Genomic DNA, 14,122 nt, shown 5'->3' on the forward strand with positions numbered 1-14,122 from the left:
GTCTCAAAACTAAGACAAACATAGTAGAACATGCCTTAATGCACTCGGGAGGCAGGGACAGGGAGATCTTTGAGTCTGAGGCCAACTGGTCTACATATCAAGTTCTAGGCCAGTCAGGGCTATGAAGTGAGAACCTGTCTCAAAAACGGAAAAAAAAAATTTAAAGATGGAGAACAGTCCCCCCTCCCCCATTGACTGTCTCCTACTTGCTCACAAGGGCTCCATTTTCTCCATATTCTAATAAGAGCTTATTATTTTTGGGGGTTTGAAATAATAGCCATCTTGATAAGTATGAGGTAGCACCCCATCATGGTTTTGGTTTGGATTTCCTTAATGACTAGTGTTGTTAGTCATCTTTCCAACACTCTCCCAAAATGCCCGGAATAAATCAACTTTAGGAGACGGTGTCTCATAGGCTTCCACTCACTCACTTGGCCCAGGTGTTCTGGAGGCCGGTGGTGATGCAGAGGCACATGGCATCAAAGAAGGAGAGATGTAGATAGATAGATAGATGATAGGCAGACAGAAAGTTAGATAGATGATAGATAGATAGATAGATAGATAGATGATAGATAGATAGATAGATAGATAGGTGATAGATCAGTAGACAGACAGAAACTGAGTCTTTGTATAACCTTCTTGCCTCAGCCTCTCAAATGCTTGATTAAAAGTGTGAGTCCCCACAAGCTGCTTTGCCATTTGGCTCAACTCTTTGATAGGAAATCTTTCATCAACAATTGTCAAACTCTAATTTTAGTATCTTAGCAGCTTCCTAAACAAAGAACTCATACGTTTCAAAACACTGGCAAGGGACAAGTATGGAATACAAAGAGATTTTGAGGAGCAGAATTCCATGTCCACGTCATAATAAAAATATAACTTCACAAGTAAGAACAACTCAGTTTTTTTCCCAAGTCTCCTATACTGTGGAGGGAGGCTTCCTTGATTTAGACCCTGCAACCTGCAGTAGAGATCTAATAAAGTTACATGTTGGAGCTGACAAGACGGCTTATCAGGTACATGTACTTATGGCCTGCTTTGACTTTGGCAGGCATATCACACTCTGTGCACCCTACAACATATAATGTAATTTTTAAAAATTAAAAACCTCCAAAAACAAAACTAAGTTGCTTCCTGCTTGTTGCCATGGCTCTTTTCCCTTTTGAATCCAGTCCATCTTAATTGGGTTCCTCTGTGTATCATTATCCAGTGTGACAGCTGGAAGTCGGAGTTCTATTGTATTGCCCAAAGCTTTAAAACTTCAAAAACTAGCAGACATATTTTAAGATTAGCATCATTATCTAACATATTTTGTTTTTAATTTTTGTTCAAGACAGGGTCTCCCTGTGCAGCCAGCCCTGGCTGTCCTCGAACTCTCTCTGTAGACCAGGCTGGCCTCATACTCAGAGATCCGTCTGCGTTTGCCTCCAAGTGCTGGAATTAAAGTTGTGTGCACCACCAATGCCCAGCTAGTAGTTTGTAAACAAACCAACTTTTGCCAGACAGGAGGCATATGCTTATAATCCCAGCAATGGGGAAGCCAAGGCAAGATGTTTGCCTCAAATTCATGGCTAACCTGGACTACATGGCCCGTACCAGGCCAGTTAGGGCTACACAGCAAGAATAAGGAAGAAAAATTAATTCAACTTTAAACAAGATGTGGTGGCAGCATTTGGGAGGCTGAGGCAGCATGACTATAAATTAAGGAACATCATGGGCTGCATATTGAGACATGGTTTTAAACAGATTTTTTTTATTTGTTTTGTTTTGCAACTTTATGTATATATTCACCAAATTTTCTTGACTTAAGTACAATTGCCAGGCTGTAGTGGAGAAGAAGAAAAAGAATCAGATAATGTTGAGGAGAGGAACTGACAGCATCCACTCAATATTTTTCACAAGAATTACCAGATACGTTGGAAATGTTTGACCTTCTCATGCTGGTGTTTATTATCGTATATTTTCAATTTTCTCTGTTTTTTGTGTGTTTTGACAATCTCTTGAACTTTATAAAAGAAAAAAAAGAAGAGATAATCTCGGAATCCATCCGAAGGACAGTAGGGTGAGTATCTTCGGCATTGAAATTCTCTCTTTCTAACTAGCAGAACAAGACCTTGGTATGCAGTCTTTTGGATCCCTTTGGATCTCCCTCTCCACCACAGATTCGCCAAGAACACTGGGGTCTCTTCACCACAGCTGGAGTCAGAACCCAAGGCAAAAGCTGAACACCAGGTGTCTCCAGCCAGGTGACTCTAGAGGTGACTCCAGCCACAGTGACAGAAACCATTGTCTGCCTTATCCCCTGCAGTACTAGTTATCCAGCCCCTCCCAGCTCAAGCTTATTGGGGGGAGGGGCGGCACATTATATACCTGGTTCCCAAGTGGCCAAGTTTAAGCCAGAGTGCGCCATTGTGTGGCATTACGAAAATTATTTAATCTTTCTGGATTTGTTTTTGTTGTGGAATATCCACTAGAGAAGATGGTTCATACCTATTACTACCCAGCTTTATTACACTGGGTAGCTATCCCAGTGCAGCACAAAACCATTCTCTGGGTGAGCGTTTAAGCTCAAAAATGGTTCAGAGTTGGCGTACTTCAGTTTACAAAACTAGCTAGAAGCTGAATGACAGAAGCCAAAAGGCAAGGTTAGCGCTTTTAGAGACTTTTGAAGAACTGTGGACTTTGATGGATTAGGCCTTTATTTTCATTTTGGGATGGTGCTGTTAAAGCCTGAATGGCACTTCCATCATGGAGTCAGTTGTGCTAAGGTCTGAGGGCTTACAAAGGTCGGAGGACTGCTACAGTTTCCTGCTCTGGAAAATAAAGGTTAACAACAACCTGGAAGGGTTAAATGAGGCGTCCACACCTACCTGGTGCACAGCAATTGCTTTCTACAAGGGTTCACTCAACACTCTCCCTCCCACTGCACTTTCCACAGCAAACCAAACCTACTTGAGCCTGTTACAGAATATTCAGGCCCTTAGTTCCGGCTTCCTGTCCTTAGGGCGCCAAACTAACTCCTTGGCAAGAAAAAAAAAAAAAAAAAGAGTTCCACGCCCTGATCTAACTTCTTTGAAGCGAATCTTTGGGGCAGACACGAATGAAAACAAAAGAAGAAATGCTGGCGCGTACCAAAGCAGGGACACAGTCCAAAGATAAGTTGAGACCTGCTTCCTCCCACAACGCCCGTTAGTCCGGACACAGGGCTCAAGTATTATTTTTATGTCTGTCACCCCTGCGTGGACACTATCTAGCTGAGGTCCTGTCCACCTGCTGAGTCTTTCCCGGGCTGGGACTGCAGCAGGCTGGGCTCTGCCCTGCCGTCTCCCTTGCGGGGCGCCGGCCTGGCTGCGGAGCGCACGGAGAGGGGGAGGCCGGGTGCCCTCGCCCCACCCCAGCCGTTGGGCACCCGGGTCCCCGGGGAGCGCGGCACAAGGCGGGAACGTCAGCCTCACCCCGCCGCCGCGCCCGGGTTGGTTCCGGTCCCTGGAGCCCGCGCCCCGCCCGGTCCGCAGGTGGCTTGCAGGGCGTGGGGTCAGTCTGGCTGGCTGTCCGCACAGTGGGACAGAGGCGGAGCCCAGAGGCCGGGACCCTCTGGGGAGATTATCTGCCCTCGCGGAAACAAGGGCGACCCTGGCCGCCCGGGGGACCACAGCTGGAAACGCCCTCTCACCGGGGGAGTGGGCCGCCTTGGCTCCGCCCCGGCCACACCACGCCCCGACCACGCCCGCGAGCCTTAAGTTCCTCAGCCGCGGGTTCGCAGCCACTGTCAGCCCCGCCCGCAGTGCCTTCGGATCGAGCGCTTCCTAGGCAGCCACCACTTGCCCGTCGTCGTCGGACACCGCCGCCCTCACTAGCGTGTTCTCCTGCGGTCCGGTGAGCGTGGCCCCAGCCCTGCGCCGGCCGCACCTGCTCCCTCCCACTGCATCTCTCTCTGCTCTTTCTTTTTCCCTTCCCTGGAGGCCTAGTTTGCCCTCTCTTGTTCCTTTCTTTCTCTTTCCCTTTGTTCTGTGTCTCTGGCGTCCATTTGGTTGTAGGTTAGCCTTTATCCGTCCACTCCTTCCCCTTGGCCACGATGCATACAGCCTGCCTTTGTGGGGGTGGGGGTAGGGGACTTCCTCATCAGCGGTCACCAGAATGACTGTCACCAGACTGCTCTGTGCCATGTGCCCTCAAACCTGTTCTGGTTTCTGGGGTTGTTTGTGCCTGGAGGAGGCCTAGAAATTAATTGGACACTGTCAGACTCTCCAATCTGCCTGAGACCAGAGGTGGGAGTAGGGACTCACAGAGGGACTGAGCTCGCTTATCATGGTCGCACACAGAGACACAATTCTCCACTCAACAGTCAAGTGACTGTATCCCAGCACAGCCAGGCTGCCTATCTGCACAACTGTGGGGGAAAGAAGTTTGGAATTCAGCCAGAGTGTGGGAGACGTGGCTACCCTGAGTGAAACAGGCCCTGGGTCCCTCCCTCCCAGCAGGCTGTCTGAAAGGGTTTGTGTGGCAGGTGACCCTTCCTTTGTAGGCTGTGTTCCTGCAAAGAGAACAACCCGTTCTAAACTTGGCTTCTTTCCTCTCACCCACAGGACACATAGTATGATCTTTAAGTGTTTTGTCTCCCAGCCACTTTCTATGGAAAATCGAGGGGATCAGGCCATGGTAGCCACTGGCAGTTTTGAAGAAAGGGACACCTTTAGAGAAGCCTGATCCTGGAGGCCTCAGTGTGAGACCTCAAAGCTCCGCGCCAGGTAAGAGCCAGGCTAAGGAAGCCGGCTGTCCTCTCTCAGGTCTGTCTGTAGTCCAGGACTGCAGTCAACAGGTCTTCAAAACTACCCTTCTCCACCCTGGCAAGTGACTCTTCATAATTCAGTACGTACTCTCACCACCCTGGTTGCCTTCTGGCCCTTAAAGATGGCGGTCTGCAGTGTGTAAAGGAAAAGCCTAACCCAAGCAGGACCGGACTCCACAGTCAGCAGCAGAGGGGGCAGGAGTTTATTGGGCGTCTGGTTCTGTATTTGTTGTATTTTGTCCGTGTGTGTGTGTGTGTGTGTGTGTGTGTGTGTGTGTGTGTGTGTGAAGGCATGTGGGTGCCAGGGCAGGTAGATGGAGGTCAGAAGACAAAACCTACCGTATGGGCCCCAGGCATCAATCTTAGTTCCTCAGTGGTCAGTGGTAAGCACCTTTACCCACCTTTACCCATGACCATCCCTGTAAATGAGATTAGGTTTTTACTACCTACAGTTTCACTTGTCTGGTCCTATCAAATGGTTTTTTGTTTTGTTTTGTTTTGCTTGTGGGGGTCATCAGGGTCTCACCACACATCTTTGGTTGACCTGTGTAGGCCAGGCTGGCCTTGAACCCAGAGATCCGCCTGCCTCTGCCTCCCAAGTCCAGGAACTAATGGCATGCACCACCATGCCTAGCACGATTGACTTTCTAGGCCTGGGTTTTAGTTGTAGCAATAGCTTTAGTACAGATGATCTTTGCTGCTATACCAACCCTTGAGGGTCTGACCTTTGGAAAACCCGAAACAGCATTCATAATGGCAGCTGAGCCTCATGTTTTTGTCTGGACAGCAACTGAAACTTCATCTTCCTGGGTTTCCCACTATGCTACCATTTAGCTCCAGATCAGGCAGACATGCGTGCAATGCACTCATGCATGCATCATGCCACTAATGCCTGGAGAAGAGGTTTGCTCAAAGCATCTCAGAACTGTTGGATTGGCGTGAAAGGGCTTCTGTTGTGAAGAGGCCCCTCAGAGCCTGGGACTGAGAAAACTGAGGCATTACAGTATAGACAGAACAAACTGAGCAGCTGTGGAGCCTGCGGACATGAGCTAGGGAGGGCTGCTCTCAGGAGGTGTCTGCTGGAGTCTAGGAGCACCTTCACCCTTACAGTTTGCCATTTGATTCCTAGTCTCACTAAGCCCCAGGGGCCCGAGACTCAAGGAGAACCCGTTGTCATGGTGAGCTGCTCTGATAGCCCTGTTTGTCCCAGCTGTTTTGTTTCCATGGTTGTCTGTGTTCACAGGTGACTACCACCACATCCTCCCTCCCCCAGCTAGGGCTCTCCTCCTGAGCCCTAGCAACACAGGCAGCCAATCAAGCTGAGCTCAGAACAGTAGCGCCAATGAAATCAGAGAAGTGAAATTAGGGAAGAAGAAGGTCACCCTCCCCCACTGGGTGCTGGGCTCACTTCCTCCTGGGGCAGTGAGAAGGGTGGTGTTCCAACTCTAAGAACAAAATGGGTCTTTTGGTTTCCTGTATCTCCTCTGCATAGCTGTGACCTGCACCTCCCATCCCACCACAAAGAACTGAGAATGTCCCCCCACTGGAGGAAAACAAACAGGCCTCCTGGTGGACCGGGTCTCCCGTCTTTCCCCTGTGCCTGCCAGTAAACCTGGAGAGGTGGATGGTGAACCTCTGTAAACCTACACCCGTGGAAGCAAAGGACCTGAGCTGTGGGGGCTAGCAAGGATGATATTAACATGTCTCTTCAGTAATTACATACCAGCCAGAACCTCCCCTGTAGGGTTTGACCTGCCAGGTCCTGCTCTGGCAGAACTTTCCCTTACTTCTGTAGCCCTTGGGATAGACCCACAGAACAGGAATGTGGGCCTCCTCTTTGCAGTCTGTGCCAGCAGATCAGGAGCCCATTGGTGGCTGTGAGGCAGTCTCAGAATGACCCGGAAGCCATTGTCCCTACACTAAATAAGAGGGAACCCTTCACAGAATCTCAGCTCCTTGCAGGAATTGCTTCCCAGACCCTGCCTGACTACTCTTGGATCTCTCCTCTGGTTTCCCTCCTGTAACCCCTGAGACCTCCTTGGTACTATAGGGAAAGTGGGCAGGGGTAGGTAGGCGGAGAGAGGGAGGGAGGCTGGGGGACGCTGTTACCCAAGGTCTTCTCTTCTTTTGGCTTAGATTCCGGCAGAGTTCCTCTGTCTCGTCTTGCTGATCGAAGGCTCCCACTTCTCCGATTTTTCTCCATCTTCTGGGAGGTAGAAGGAGACCAGAATCATGGTTGGTTTCAAGGCCACAGATGTGCCCCCGACAGCCACCGTAAAGTTCCTGGGAGCTGGGACAGCTGCCTGCATTGCAGATCTCATCACATTTCCTCTAGACACCGCCAAAGTCCGGCTGCAGGTCAGGATAAAATGTAGCTCCCTCCCTGGGTCAGACCCGTCAGGGGCGATGAGAATTCTAGAGCTGGCATGAGATCAGCAGAACCATCCGCCAGTGCTTATAGCCACTCCATCTTGGCCTTTCAGATCCAAGGAGAAAATCAAGGGCTAGTGCGCACTGCAGCCAACGCCCAGTACCGTGGCGTGCTGGGCACCATCCTAACCATGGTGCGCACCGAGGGTCCACGCAGCCTCTACAATGGGCTGGTCGCCGGCCTGCAACGCCAGATGAGCTTTGCTTCGGTCCGCATTGGCCTCTACGACTCTGTAAAGCAGTTCTACACCAAGGGCTCAGAACGTGAGTGTGCAGCTAGGACTCAGCCGATTATGACCTTAGTTCGCTTAGCTGAATGGCTCCTTTAGGCTTCCCAAGACCCCTGGGAGGATCAGAGGAGTGGAGAAGTGGAAGGGACCCCACCAAGGCTGTCTAGGCTATGAGCAGGGTATGAGCCCATGAGAGTCTTCACAACCACCACGGCAGTAGGTGACCTCCTGGGTCACCTGAGGCTTGAAATAGGGGAAGGACTGGGCCAAAGGCACACTGGACAGCAACCACACCCTTTTGCCCTGATAGCCTGTATTCTTTTATTTCCTTAATAAGCTTTCCTTGGAGAGTAGGGAGTTGAGATAAGCTCTTACTGTACAGCCCTGGCTGGCCTGGAGTCAGGCCATCTCTACCTGCCTCAGCCTCCCAAGTGCTGACATTAAGTATGTGACATGTGAGGAAACTGAGCACCTACGGCAAGGATGCTTTTCCCAGGATGACATTGTAGGAAGAGGTAGAGCTCCACCGAGAACCTGTCTCCATTCCAGTTCTCCTAGGAGAAGTCACCTCTCTTGGTCTTGGGTTTCACATTTGGTAGATGGAACTGACTGATTTCCCAAGACTGCAAAGTAGCTTAAATGAGCACATTTGAGAAAGTACTGTCTCCGTTTTGTGTTACTCCTTGTTATACCCCTGTGAGGACTATATAGAGCAAGAGTAGTCTAGTTGCATGGTGGTTTGGCAGGAGTATGGTGTACGTGAGTACAAGCCTGGCTGACCACTGACCCTTTGTGTGCCCACAGATGCAGGCATCGGGAGCCGCCTCCTGGCAGGTAGCACCACAGGTGCCCTAGCTGTCGCTGTGGCCCAACCTACAGATGTGGTAAAGGTCCGCTTCCAGGCTCAGGCCCGGGCTGGCAGTGGTCGGAGATACCAGAGCACCGTTGAAGCCTACAAGACCATTGCACGAGAGGAGGGCATCCAGGGCCTCTGGAAAGGTGTGTGCTTTCCTGTCCTCCCCTCCTTTCTCTCACACCCTGGGCTCACAAAAACTCTCCTTCCTCTACAGGGACCTCTCCCAATGTTGCCCGTAATGCCATTGTCAACTGTGCTGAGCTAGTGACCTATGACCTCATCAAGGATACTCTCCTGAAGGCCAACCTCATGACAGGTATGTTGGGGTTGGTAAGAGCTGGGGGCAGGTATCGTTCTCTAAACACCACATCTTCTCATCTTGTTTGCCTTTTGCTTATAGTTTATATTTCTCACCATTCAAATTCACTTTGTACATATTAGAACAGGCTAGATTGGCCAAAAGAATCTTTTAAATCCTTCTAAGGGATCCTAGCTGCAGTCTGTGTCTTTTAAACCTCTCCCTACAACTCTTTCCTGCTGCAGTCACGGGTCGGGGGGGCTGGGGAGAGCTGACTGCCTTTCCTGCTGCTCTGGCAGATGACCTCCCTTGCCACTTCACTTCCGCCTTCGGGGCGGGCTTCTGCACCACGGTCATCGCCTCCCCCGTCGATGTGGTCAAGACGAGATATATGAACTCTGCCTTGGGCCAGTACCGCAGCGCAGGTCACTGTGCCCTTACCATGCTCCGGAAGGAGGGACCCCGAGCCTTCTACAAGGGGTGAGCCTCTGATCCCCACCCAACTCCAGGCCTCATAGAAGGGAGGGAACCACCAGGAAGTGAGATGCAGCCAAGTGCCAAACACCCCAAAGTTGTGGTCACCTCTGTTTTTTTTTTTTTTTTTTTTTTATTTTATTTATTTATTTTTTTTTCCCTCATGGTTTATTTTTTTTATATTTAAAAATTTCCATCTCCTTTCCTCCTCCTCCCCCCTCCCTTCCCTCCTCCTCCCCCTTCCCTCCCCTCCTTCTCCCCCTTCCCTCCCCTCCCCTCCACCCATACCTCCCCTCCCTCCCTCTCAAGGCCAAGGAGCCATCAGGGTTCCCACTCTCTGAATGTGGCCAACAGCGGGGGCTGACTGAGAAGCAAAGGACAATGGCTCTGGGCTCTGATTGTTCTTCATGGACGGGCTCTGTGGGAGCCTTCTCAGCTTGGTGGATCACCTTCCTGGACCTGGGGGGAGTTGGGAGGACCTTGGTCTCACCTCTGTTTTTTAAAGGGGAAGGGGAGTGGCTCAGTGGTAGAGTGCTTGCCTAGCATGCTTGAGGATTCTACTCACCAGTACAGCAAAACTAGTGAGTTGGCTGCTGGGGATTCTTGCTCTTGGGCACAGAGCTGTGGGGCTCTTCTCCAGGTCCTCTCAGCCCTTTGAGACAGAGTCCATGGGCTGGATGGATGGCTAGGCCCCGTGGTAGAAGCAGAGGGTGAAGGTACCTCCATGACTTGTATTTTCTCTTTCTAGGTTCATGCCTTCCTTCCTCCGCTTGGGGTCCTGGAACGTAGTGATGTTTGTCACCTATGAGCAGCTCAAAAGGGCTCTGATGGCTGCCTACGGATCCCGAGAGGCACCCTTTTGAGCCTCTTCCACTGATGCTGGACCCTGCTTCCCTCTCTGCCCTGCCTTTTCCTCCATCCTCTGCCCAGCCCCACACCTTTCCGGTCCCTCATTTCCCTCACCCCTACTCCCTTCCCACATCATCTCCCTGTGCCCTAGTGCTGATGGCCCCACAGTGAGAAGGCCTGGCACCAGTCATTGAGCCCTTAGTCATTTTAACAGTTAAACCCAAATTTTTGCCTTCATTCCCAACCCAGCTCAGCCAGCCTCCGCCCATAAAGCAAGCTCAACGTTGGTGTCTTCTATCTCTCATAAACTGTGTTTAGAGGTCTTGGGCCAATGGGCCTTTTCAGCACCTTGGCAGACAGGGGAGGAAGCCAATGACTTTAAAAGGGGATGACGGTAACATCAGGGGAAGGGTTCATGGGGTCATCTAGTCCATTCCTCCAGACCCAGCCTACATTGAGGGGACAGTGGAACAGTCCAGGGAAACAGCAGAACCCTTGCCCACCTGCCCTTCCCTCGGGGCTCTGTAAGCTGTCACTCAGCACCTGGCCACTCTAGAGCTGCCATCCTCACCCCCACTGGCCAGGCCTGCCGATCCACACAGTGAAAATACTCCTGTCCCCGAACATCAGCTTGTTGAGAGATGTAGACAAACTCCAGAACCTTCCATTTGGAGGGGCTTGTTTTAAAACACGTAACCTACCTCCCCAAGTCATAGACTCTTGAGAGCAAGTTAGGCTCTCCTTAACTATAATCACACCCTTAGGTGTGCTCTGACACACTGAAGGACTGGGCTTGGGTCCCTGGCAAACATTCAGCCTGTAGTGATTTTGTTTTGATGTTTGAGACAGGGTTTCACACTATAGCCCAGGCTGGCCTGGAACTCACTTTGTAGTCCAGGCTGTCCTCAAACTCATTATGATTGTGCCTCAGCTTCCTAAGTGCTGGGATTACAGCACCACAACTGACTTCTGAGGACCCTCTTTTGGAAGTCTTACCCTCTCCGAGGTTGGCGACCAGCCAAGGCTTAGGTTGTTCACTTCGTCCTCTTTCCAGCTGTCTTCAGGTAGGGGAGCGAGGCAGGGCTGCTTCTTTTCAAGGAGCGGGGACTGTGAGGTCCCAGATCTGGACTGTGTCAAGTCTCCGAGGCCCATCTTACACAGGTTTCGGATGAGGGCCAGGACAAGGTATACAGTACTGGGGCTCCTTGGGGAATTGAGTCTGGCCACTGTGAAGCCAGGCCTGGACAACAGGATGTCCTCCCACCCTAAAGTTGCTCCGCCTTCTGAACCTCCACTCCCTAGCAGGATGCGGAGCAGAGCTAGAGAGCTGCACCTTCCCAGTGCTGGACAAGAGGCCAGGATGTTAGACTGACTCCCAGAGAACAGTGTGCCCAGTCCTCGGATTCTGATAACTCCAGCCACAGTCTCAGGCCTGATAACAAGCCACAATGAGGGTGGGTTAGCAGTGCAACCTGGGCTCTTTGCTTCACCACACAAGGACACAACAAATGGAGGTCTGGCCATTGTATTAAGTCCTTCGGGGAACAGTTACTACCCTAGGCATGTCTACCAACAGCTAACAAACAGGTCATGTGAGGGCACACAATATGCCAGCCATGTGTTCTGACATGTGGGATAGATGTGGGATAGACCACTGGATTTATGATAGAGAATGCTATTAGATGATCTGATAAAGGGGAAGGCAATTTAAAAATGTAGCAGAAGCCTCAGTCATATGAGTGGATGAAAAACCCTGTTTTGCCCCCTAGATATCCCAGTTATTGAGGTGACAGGAATCTCATTCAGGTCTGGTGGAAGCCAGGCTTCCCACAGAGCCCTTCAGGAGGGTGGGTAGCAGTGGCCCGAAGTCCTACTCGAGGCTTGTCCTCACAGCAGGCAGTCACAGTCAGTTGTCAGTTCCACAGAGCAGTGATTCACTTGCCATCTGCTTTCCAAGGTCATTATGAAGGGGTTGAGATACTTACTGTAAAAGGATTCAGAGGACTAGAGAAATGTCTCAGCAGTCAAGAACACTAGCTACTCTTGCAGACCCAGTACCGGTATCTGTAACTCCAGTTCCAGGGAGATCTGACGCCCCCTCCTGGCCTCTGAGAGTAGTGCATGCATATGGTACACCAACAAATGTAGGAAAAACACTTCAAGACAACAAAAAGACTTTATTTTTTAAAAAGGACCATCTGGTGGTGGTGGCACATGCCTCTTATCCCAGCACTTGGGAGGCAGAGGCAGGAGGATCTCTATGAGTTTGTGTCCAGTCTGGCCTACAGAGTGAGTTCCAGGACGGCCAGGGTTACACTATGAAACTCTATCTCAAAAAACAAAGCAACAACAAAAGGACCCAGAGAAGTGAAGTGACCTGCCCTGCCCTGGTATCTGACTTAAGGCCCACATTTGACTGCCATCCTGAGATGCTTCCTGGAGCCCCAGTCCCAGAGTCTTTATCTCAAGATCTCATTTTTTTGTTGTTGCTTGTTTTTTGAAATAGGTTTCTCTGTATAAACCCTGGCTATCCTGGAACTCGCTCTATAGATCATGCTAGTCTTAAACTCTACTTGCCTCTGCCTCCTAAATTCTGGGATTAAAGGCGTGCGCCACCACCCTTAACCCCCTATTTCAAGATTTAACTGCTGCTGCCTTCATGGTGTTTTAAAGATGGCTGTAGCCAGGTGGCGATGGTGCACACCTTTAATCCCAGCACTGGGGAGGCAGGTGGATCTCTGAGTTCAAGGCCAGCCTGGTCTACAGAATGAGTTCCAGGACAGGCACCAAGGATACACAGAGAAACCCTGTCTTAAAAAACAAAAGAATCAGAGATGACTGCAGGCAGTAGGATGACTTAAGCTCTGGGATTTGGGGCCAGCAGGGACAAGATTGAACATATTCAAAAACAAAATGCTTGCCAAGAGCTGAACACCCACTTTTAACAATGAACAACAACAACAAAAAATCTTTCAGTTGGTCATGGTGGCACATGCCTATAATCCAGTGTGTGGAATGCTGAGGCAGGAGGATCAGGGGTTCAAAGCCAGCCTCAGCCACCTGAAAACCCTGCCTCAAAATTTAAAAGGACAAAAACTCGGTGTGGTAGTTTATACTTTTAATCCTAATACTCAGGAGTCAGAGGCAGGTCTACCGAGTTCCAGGACAGCCAGGGCTACACAGAGAAACTGTATCTCGAAAACCATTTTTTTTTTTTTTTAAAGTCAAAAGGACAAATCCTTAAGCTAATATGGCACTTTGAATGGCAGGATTCTAAGCAATATGGATAATCTGTTTTTTTTTTTCTCACATCTCAGAAGTCATTGAATCTGCTTGTTGCCTAGACCTCATCACAGCCTAAACTCAAATACCAGCATGGAAAAGAAACACAGTGCTGTCAACTTTGAAGGTACTGGTGTGAGCCACACAGCCCTGGCTGCACCCGGAATTGGGATCTCCTTCAGGCCACCTGGAGTGACCCTCTCTATAATCTAACCATGAGTCTACCAAGAGCTTTCACACCAAAGACCCAGTTCTCATACCTGTAGGCAGGATGTAAGCTCTACTAAGCAAGTTAGTGACAGAGCCCAAGTGCCATGCCTCCCAGAACACTGGCCCAAAGGCAGCCTGAGACCCATCTCATAGACCCGGAACCAGAGCCAGAGGCAGACAGAGCTCTTCTGGCATTGTGTTCTGGGTGTGACTTTAACTGAAGCTTGTGAGTCTATACAGATTGGCCTAAGTTTCTGATGGCAGCTCAGCCATAGACACAGGAGTGCAGGTACAAGTGCCATCTTTTTGTGCTTCCTGTTTCCTGTTTCCCGAAGCAGCACAGTCCCTAGAAGGTTCCTTTTGCACATATATCTTGTGAAATGGCAAGAGCAGAGGGACCTTCGACAGGGTCAGTCACATAGCCCTGCCCCATGTACCAAGATGGAAGCAAGAGGCTCTAAACCCTCAGGGAATAGTCCACACCTAGGAAGACAAATGGGGCCCCAGGTGCCTAGTTTTTCAGGGTCCAAAGGAAGGCAAAGCAAGAAGCTTCTCTCCAGCACACTTCAGGTCATAGAGGATAGGAAAGGAATCTTTATTATATTGGCCTAAGGTCTCACACTTCGCCATCTTCACTGTGGGGGTGGAGTGTGTAAGGCCCAGCTAGCCCTCTCCATCCCTGCTACTGTCCAGGTGCCCCAGAA

General features: G+C 50.2%; 1 protein-coding gene across 1 annotated transcript; it reads left to right on the forward strand.

Moving 5' to 3' along the window:
* Positions 1-3,719: 3,719 nt before the first annotated feature.
* On the forward strand, positions 3,720-10,212 carry LOC119802732 (mitochondrial uncoupling protein 2). Its single transcript, XM_038313825.2, has 8 exons — positions 3,720-3,876; positions 4,587-4,748; positions 6,926-7,147; positions 7,273-7,483; positions 8,254-8,448; positions 8,520-8,621; positions 8,903-9,083; positions 9,826-10,212. Exons 3-8 carry the CDS (start codon positions 7,022-7,024, stop codon positions 9,938-9,940), a joined length of 930 nt encoding a protein of 309 aa, XP_038169753.1. The 5' UTR covers positions 3,720-3,876; positions 4,587-4,748; positions 6,926-7,021; the 3' UTR covers positions 9,941-10,212.
* Positions 10,213-14,122: the final 3,910 nt, after the last annotated feature.

The sequence above is a fragment of the Arvicola amphibius genome, chromosome 12 (genome assembly GCF_903992535.2).
Source record: "Arvicola amphibius chromosome 12, mArvAmp1.2, whole genome shotgun sequence".
Classification (NCBI taxonomy): Eukaryota; Metazoa; Chordata; class Mammalia; order Rodentia; family Cricetidae; genus Arvicola; species Arvicola amphibius.